The sequence below is a fragment of the Poecilia reticulata genome, chromosome 15 (assembly GCF_904066995.2).
Source record: "Poecilia reticulata chromosome 15, P_reticulata-male-v2, whole genome shotgun sequence".
NCBI classification, from domain to species: Eukaryota; Metazoa; Chordata; class Actinopteri; order Cyprinodontiformes; family Poeciliidae; genus Poecilia; species Poecilia reticulata.
In genome coordinates, this window is record NC_088844.1 from 29,782,433 (window position 1) to 29,791,265 (window position 8,833).

An 8,833-nucleotide genomic window follows, 5' to 3' on the forward strand; every position below is an offset into this window, starting at 1 on the left:
CTGCCGGGCCTCGGTTTCTGTTGCTCTGGAGCAGCGGTGTGTGTTTTAACACATCTGCAGTGATCTCATACGTCCAGGGGCAGGGGTCAAAGGTCATCTCCAAGCCGCCTGAAGCCCGTCACTCTGAGAGCTGAGGGAAGATTCAACCCAGAGGTCAGAGAAATGACTAAAACCTGCGGGGCTGATCTCAGACTCACTGAGCAGGTTAAAGGTCAAAGGTCACGACTGGGTAATTAGACCAGAATTGGTTGTTAAGACGGATTAACAACCAAACGTCTTCCTGCAGGACTGAGGTTTGAAGAGACGACAGAAGAGACCAAAGTTTGTCCTGCAGCTGCACGGCGGTGGAGGAGTGAGGATGTGGGACCATAAATCCTCCGTTTACCAAAACACGTCCACCAGGTTCTCAGGTCATCATGACATCCGATCTGGCAGAACGGCTGGAAAAGAAACAGGGTGCTGCAATGGTCTAGTCAAAGTCCAGACTCAGGTCTGACTGAGATGCTGTGCTGGATTCTTTAAACTCCTGCGGAGCTTCGCCAGCTGGATCGGTCAAACAGGAAGTGGCAGGCTGATGTCACTTCCTGCTTGGGACAACCAAAGGAAACTGGTCCCAGTCTGGTGAACTGGTCTCAGGCTGGGTGAACTGGTCTCAGGCTGGGTGAACTGGTCTCAGTCTTGGTGAACTGGTCCCAGTCTGACCAATGAACTGGTCTCAGTCTTGGTGAACTGGTCCCAGTCTGACCAATGAACTGGTCTCAGTCTTGGCGAACTGGTCCCAGTCTGACCAATGAACTGGTCTCAGGCTGGGTGAACTGGTCCCAGTCTTGGTGAACTGGTCCCAGTCTGACCAGTGAACTGGTTTCAGGCTGGGTGAACTGGTCCCAGTCTGGTGAACTGGTTCTGGTCTCTGTGAGGTAAACGGTCTTTGCCACCTGATGTTCTGACCGTCTGACTCTGTTCACTCAATTATTCATGAATCTCCTCCATGTTTGTAAACACAGGACTTGTTTTGGTTTTGCTCCAATGTTTACAAACATGACTTATGTAATCCTTTCTCCATGTTCTCCCTGTGCATGGTGGGTTTTCTCCAGGTACTCCGGTTTCCTCCCACAGTCCAAAAACATGACTGTCAGGTTAACTGGCCTCTCTAAATTGCCCCTAGGTGTGAGTGTGTGTGTGCATGGTTGTGTGTCTCTGTGTTGCCGTGCGACAGACTGGTGACCTGTCCAGGTGACCTGTCCAGGTAACCTGTCCAGGGTGACCCCGCCTCTCGCCCGGAATGCCAGCTGGAGAGGAACCAGCACCTCCTGACCCCACTGAGGGACAAGGGTGTAAGAAAATGGATGGATGGATGGACTTATGTAATCCACCTTCATGAGCATCATAACCGTCTCTGCTCTGCTCAGCTTGTGTTGTTATATTTGAGCTGCTACTGGTGAGAAAATATGATTTTAGCTTTAATTTATTAGCTTCTTTAAGGGGATAAATGAACAAATATGGAAAAACGAAGGTTTTTATATTGTTTAATGGGTTTATGTGATGTTTACTTCAATAAAAGACACTGGAGGCGTCGACTCGTTAGCACAAATATAGAAATTTATTTCAAAAAAGGAAATACATAACCAACATGGCGCGTGAGCAACGCGCCTTCAAGTGAGACTCAAAACGCCGCGGCTTGGACCTTTTCTTCAGACAGAAAAGAAACATGTCCGCTGCATCCACACATTCTGTACACGCGTGATCAACAATTGCACTTCGTAAAAACAGCTAAAGGAAACGACACATTCAGACTTTACAGCACTTCTCTGCACATACCACAACCTCACACATTTCCAAACTTCCTCACTTTCATAGTCAACCAATCACATTCCAGTCTTTTCTTGAGACATCTTCATAGCAGCTCAGTTCCTCAGAATTACATCACTGAAGCTCATTTACCTTACAGACATGTGCAGTCTACGTGGAGGGAAACACAGGGCTGCATGGCTCCCGTTTGTACAACCGAGGCGATTCTGAATCATGAACTTTCCAAGTCTGACAGAAGGTGCAGGAGGTTTAGTGTCTTTGCTTCATTAGAAATGAATCAGCTGTTTTCTGCGGCCATGCACTCCCCAAGCTCTCCCTTCAATATGAAGGATTAATGCCAGTAATTAATTTCCCTCAGCTTACAGCCGTTGTCACATTGAGAGGGACGTCTCAATCAGTGCATGTCCAGCTGATGAAATGCCCCACAGAGGGGCCAGCCGTCCGCATGTGCACTAAGAGTCTTTGCTTTAGTGGGCAGGCACAACGAGAAGGCACATTTCAACATGTTTTACAGAGCAGAGCTGTGTTTCAGGTGACTCTCCGCCGGACTTCCCTCCTGCTCCTCCAGTTTAATCATTCGCCGGCCCAGTGAGCGGTTCCGGCTGAAAGCAGGTCAGTTGAGCGGGTTGAACTCGGGGTTTTGTCTGGTTTGTGTACCTTCAGGTTCAGTTTGCTTTGAGTCGATCGGACTCAGACCCGGAGCTGGCTCGGCTCTCACCAGTAAGGCACGGTGTTGTCGATGTGGCCCCAGCTCTGCCAGCCCGGGAACAGTCCGCTGGACATGCGTGGGCTGCCGAACTGATCGAACTCCAGCTCCGGGACCTTGGCGCCGTCGGCCTTGTGCTCCGGCAGTTTCTGCTGCGCCCCAGAGTCTTTGCTCAGGTTCTCCCCGCTCCAGCCGACGTGCTTCAGAGGGTAGTTCTTGCCTTCGTTATTGTCCCAGTAGGTCTGGCCCTGGACCGTGAAGCAGATGCAGAACTCGATTCGGTTCTGGGGCTGGGTGTAGCCCGGGAGCTCCAGCTCGAAGGCGAAGGTGTCGGTGTCCTGGCAGCCGTACACGTTGTTCAGGAAGCTGCAGTCGACGTCGCTGAAGGTCGCCCACGAGTCGTAGGTGACCCGTACCTGCACCGACTTCTCGTAGCCCACGTTCCGGACCTTGATGGTGCCGGTCAGCGAGCGCTCCTGCAGCGAGCAGTTCTCCAGGGAGACGCAGTTCCGGATCAGCCGGTTCCGGAAGTCCAGGTAGTCGGCGGAGGGCTGCTTGAAGTCGAGCGCCAGGCTGCGCACCGAGCTGATCTTTAGGTCCATGGTGGCGTTCTCCAGGTCGCTCATCTCGAACTGCAGCTCCTCCGCGATCCCGTCCACCGCCTTGTTGTGGTACTGCTCGTCGTCGAACTTGGAGAAGACGTGGATGGCGGTGAGCGACAGCCCCTTGGTGTCGGCGAACACCACGCTCTTCTTCATGGGCTTCTTCTTGGCCCAGGCCACGTGGGCGCCGTCGTCGGCCGCCCGCCGCTGGCTGCTGAGGCAGGGCCGCAGCGGCTTGTAGAGCTGCTGGCTGCGGGCGCTGGGCTGGTTGGCCCGGTTCTTGGCCCGCTGCAGCTCGCCATAGGAGCTGATGAAGCTCCGCAGAGGAGGCGGAGAGTGGCTGATGTAGAACCTCATCGCCACGTCTGTCATCACTGGGCCAGGCATCGCGGAAGGACTGAAGGACGTGAGCACACTGAGGAGGAAACGGAAAGTTCCAGAAGGATCAGAGCCTGGAAACCAGTTAAACTTCACTTCTTTTACTGTTAAACCGTTTAAAATCAACACACAAGTTCAGTTTAGTTTCAGGTGCAAATATCTGAAATAAGATCAAACTAAGCGGAAACATTTTATTATAAATGAAAGAATCTACCAGGGGAAATAGTGCTTTTATTATTAATAATTAGGAATTATGGACTTTATTTTTGGAGAAGTGGTCCGACTCGGTTGCAGATCCTGATTGTTTTTATTTGCAATAACTCCACAGTATTTTCCAGTCTTGGATAGTAAATTATTTTCATTATTATGTTTTTAAAACCTTCTTTTAGCTTTTATACCTGATGTTGCTGCTTCGCAGGAATTTCCCCTTTGCAGGACAATAAAAACTTTTCTATTCTGAAACAAACTGTTTGCATCAAACTTACATGTAACTTAGTTTCCCCTCATTTCCAGTATATTAACATATTTGCACTAAAATATGTTTCATTAAACACATTTAGATCAAATTCTTCCTACATAAACTTTGACCTTTTCATGTAAATGAGCTCCGCAGCTCCAGTTCTGATGCAGCTTCTTACCTCGCAGCACTCATGGAAACAGAATCGGACCCTCGGAGGAGGAAAGCAGAAGGTTTTCGGTCCAGCGGGTCTACAGGCTCATGCTGCGGTCACTCCCCCTTCGCTTCGCTCCCTCAATGCCGGGCTTTGCTCAGCACTCCGCGATTTCAACTGCCTGCAACGCAACATTTGCATACGCAGTCATCTGGGCTGCGCAGGCAGCCAATGGGGAAGCCAGAGGCCAGTCCGCAGCGGCCAATCAGCTGGCAGGAGGCCTGGCTGCGGGCCAGCTGATTGGGCAGTGACGCCTCATTCCTCCAAGCGGCCGTAAGAGAAGCTTGACGGCCCCCTGCTGGCCGCCGGAGAGCCGCTGAGCACCGCGGGTCCTCTGGACCTGAACCGACATCCCGGTATAGAATAAAACTCAACTCTTCCAGTAAACAGGTTAAAACCCAAACAGAGCAGAACTACTTCAACACATTTTTACTCAAGTCAAAATAAAAAGTTTTCGGTAAAAAGGTTACAAAACATTATTTAATATTTAACAATTAGATCATCAGACGGACCAAAACATAAAGACATGCGGAAGTTTTGCTGTTTTAAAGACCAGAATGACAATAATTCATTGGAAAAACACAAAATCTGACCCAGGATTTTTGTTCTAGTTTTTAGTGTAAATATATTAATAAACTCAAAATAAGACGAAACTAATTTATAACTTTTCAGAAAGAAATAGGAGCCAAATTATTTCACTCATATCTGATGTGAAATAATCTGCCAGTGTAACTTTTCATAAATATTTAAGAATTATTGACTAAAAATAATCTCCTACATGTAGCTGAAAAGTTACTTTTTTCTCATTAGTTCAAGTATTAAGTTTTTTGCATGAGAAACTTAATAGAGTAAAATACTTGGTGAGATTTTGTGTTTTTGTAGAGTTTATTCAAATTACATAACTACAAAATAAAATCAGGAAAGGAAAACATTTTTCCTGATCAGTTTCTTTCTAAAACTTCATAAACTTTAACTGAAGCTGCAGGTGTTTGAGTCATAAAGTGGTGAGAAGACGGAGGTAGATCCAGGATGTAGATGAGACTCACAGTCCAGATCAGGCAGAGTTAGCAAACAGCTAATACCGGTAGCAACAGCTAATACCGGTAGCAACAGCTAATACGTAGAAACAATACGGTAGCAACAGCTATACCGAAAAAAAAACAGCTAATACGTAGAACAGCTAATACCGGTAGCAACAGCTAATACCGGTAGCAACAGCTAATACCGGTAGCAAACAGCTAATACAAGTAACAACAGCTAATACCGGTAGCAAACAGCTAATACCGGTAGCAACAGCTAATACCGGTAGCAACAGCTAATACCGGTAGCAAACAGCTAATACCGGTAGCAACAGCTAATACCGGTAGCAACAGCTAATACCGGTAGCAAACAGCTAATACCGGTAGCAAACAGCTAATACCGGTAGCAACAGCTAATACCGGTAGCAAACAGCTAATACCGGTAGCAAACAGCTAATACCGGTAGCAACAGCTAATACCGGTAGCAACAGCTAATACCGGTAGCAACAGCTAATACCGGTAGCAACAGCTAATACCGGTAGCAACAGCTAATACCGGTAGCAACAGCTAATACCGGTAGCAAACAGCTAATACCGGTAGCAACAGCTAATACCGGTAGCAACAGCTAATACCGGTAGCAACACGTAACCAAGACTGACAACACGAGCTAATGCTTCACAGGACCAGCGGGCCGGCAGACAGCGTTAGACAAGGACAACAGGTGGGACTAAATACACACGATGTAATCAAGGGAACGAGACACACCTGGGGGACAATCAACGGGGAGACACAGAGACAGAGACTCACCGGAAACAGGACTAAACACAGAAAAACTCCAAAATAAACACACAGATCATGACAGTTTGTTTGTTTCTGGTTAAGACATGTTTGTTCTTCATTCAGTGAGGAGAAAAGACAAAAGTTTGGCTCAAATAAGAGAAGCAGAAAGTAAAAATGCTCCTAAAATGACATTTTTTCAAAACGTTACTCAAGTAAACGTAATTAGAAGCAACTCTGCCAGAACATTTGTTTCCTCAGATGAAGCTGATGGAGCGTTTAGCTCCTGATGGATCATCTCTGATGAGCCCTGAAGATTTTTCAGCTCTTTCTTATGAATCTGCTCACATTTTATTACAAGACGCTTCATCCGAGTCTCACTGTAACCTTTACTAGGGGAGTTTCCTGCTGTTTGGGACGTTTTGATGTTTTCTGACCTCATTGATTTCCAGCTGAGTTAAACATTACTGAGGCAGGTGGGTTATTTAAACACAAAGAGGAACTGGGTGAACTTCCTTTTGCTTTTCTTGGTTTTCAGGGAGCCGTTGTGTTTCTCAGGTGTGCAGAGGGTCGTTGTGACCTGCTGCTTCGTCGTCCGGCACCGAGGATGAAGGTTTAGGACGTGAACAGCAATCAGACTTTATTTATAGAGCTTGTTTTGTAACAGCTCGTATTTTACTGAGGTTAAAACAGGACGACGGACACGAGACGTTCAGAACATCAAACGGAGTCAGACACAATAAATAATGTTGAGGTTCATAATAAGAAAATATACACTATGATTATATCATTGTAGCAGAAAAAATCACTTTTTAAGGGTTTTTGGAAAATGTGCATAAACAATAACAGACAGAAATGAATGTATAAAAGTATAAATGTGACATTTTCTATCCTAAAAGATTCTCTTTAAATCAACTTTCTACCTTTTTTACTGTTATTCACTGCAGGGCCAACAGTTTCCCGTCTGATCAGCATTTAATTTTCATTCACTGCATTTTTAATGCAAACAAGAACTAATAATCTCTCCAACTTTATTTACACATTTTCAGATTTTAACTCATGTATCGTCGTGTGTTTTATTAAATTACTCTGTCCTCCTTCAAATACATTAATCAGTATTTTAAAGAAATGTTTCTAAGAACGTTTCGCTGTCGCTGCTCTGAATTCGATAAAGTTTTGTGTAAATGTCTGAGCTGATCAAATATTCAAAACATTTTACAATTCTGAGTGGGAGACGAAGATCAGGAAATCAATAAAATGATTGGGTCACCTTTATTAATCGTCTCTGCTTTGTAAAATACAAACAAGGCTATGAAGTCGGCTGTAACTTCAGCTGCACTGAAAACCCGGCCTGGACTCCAGGCCCGGACTTCAGGCCCGGACTCCAGGCCCGGACTTCAGGCCCGGACTCCAGGCCCGGACTCCAGGCCCGGACTCCAGGCCTGGTCCGGACTTCAGGCCCGGACTCCAGGCCTGGACTCCAGGCCCGGACTCCAGGCCCGGACTTCAGGCCAGGACTCCAGGCCTGGACTCCAGGTCTGGACTCCAGGCCTGGTCCGGACTCCAGGCCCGGACTCCAGGCCTGGTCCAGACTCCAGGCCTGGTCCGGACTTCAGGCCTGGACTCAAGGCCTGGACTCAAGGCCTGGACTCCAGGCCTGGTCCAGACTCCAGGCCTGGTCCGGACTTCAGGCCTGGACTCAAGGCCCGGACTCCAGGCCCGGACTCCAGGCCTGGTCCGGACTTCAGGCCTGGACTCAAGGCCCGGACTCCAGGCCTGGTCCGGACTCCAGGCCTGGACTCCAGGCCCGGACTCCAGGCCCGGACTCCAGGCCCAGACTCCAGGCCTGGTCCGGACTCCAGGCCCGGACTCCAGGCCCAGACTCCAGGCCTGGTTCGGACTCCAGGCCCGGACTCCAGGCCCAGACTCCAGGCCTGGTCCGGACTCCAGGCCTGGACTCCAGGCCCGGACTCCAGGCCCGGACTCCAGGCCCAGACTCCAGGCCTGGTCCGGACTCCAGGCCCGGACTCCAGGCCCGGACTCCAGGCCTGGTCCGGACTCCAGGCCCGGACTCCAGGCCCGGACTCCAGGCCCGGACTCCAGGCTTCTACTGAGTTAACTTTGCTGCAGCATCATTTTCATAACCCGATCCTGAACTCAGTAACATTTATAAAGTAAGGAGGTTATTTTGTTTTCTGGGTTTCATTCACCTGTTTCACATCAGACTGTGTCTCTGTAAAGTTGAGTCTGTTTACATCTGGGATGGTAGGACAGAGGATGACCTTTGGTGACCCCTCCATGCTCTCCAACAGGTTTTTACGTTTCTTCATCTTCATCCCTCTGGAAGGAAAACGTTGCTTTTCACAGCTGGAGTTGATTTAAACTTTTTAATTTTCTCTCTAATGTAAATATGAGCAGTAAATAGGTTTTTTTAAAATTCTTTTCCCGACTCATGAATGGAATGTTTTCCTGTTTTTCCCATTTTGAATAAGAATGAATTCAAAATTCCCCCAAACACTCACCAGTTTCAACCAGTAAAGGTTTATTTCTGTGAGGTTCTGTTGGTAGTAAAAACCTTCATCAGGTGGATCGTTGTGGATCGAACGGAACCAGAACCGGTTCTGGTTCCGTTCTGTTCCTCAGAGGCTGGAACAGAAACAGTTTGGCTTCATCTGCATCATGTGATCTGCTCTGTTTTCAAGGCTGTGATGTTTTATTTCAGGTTGTTTCTCTTTGTTCTTCACCTGCCTGTGTAGAAACCACCTGACTGGCTGACTGAGGTTCTGTTGCTCCTCAGGTGAAGCAGATTAGATGAGATTAGAAGTGAAGCAGCTTTAGAGGAAGCAGGACGAGGCGCTAATTTTACCTGCA

General features: G+C 47.8%; 1 protein-coding gene across 1 annotated transcript; it reads right to left on the bottom strand.

Annotated features, from left to right (window-relative positions):
• Positions 1 to 1,578: 1,578 nt before the first annotated feature.
• Positions 1,579 to 4,276, bottom strand: LOC103477182 (protein phosphatase 1 regulatory subunit 3C-B). Its single transcript, XM_008430126.3, has 2 exons — positions 4,134 to 4,276; positions 1,579 to 3,532 (listed from the first exon to the last, which is right to left on the bottom strand). Exons 1-2 carry the CDS (start codon positions 4,145 to 4,147, stop codon positions 2,524 to 2,526), a joined length of 1,023 nt encoding a protein of 340 aa, XP_008428348.2. The 5' UTR covers positions 4,148 to 4,276; the 3' UTR covers positions 1,579 to 2,523.
• Positions 4,277 to 8,833: the final 4,557 nt, after the last annotated feature.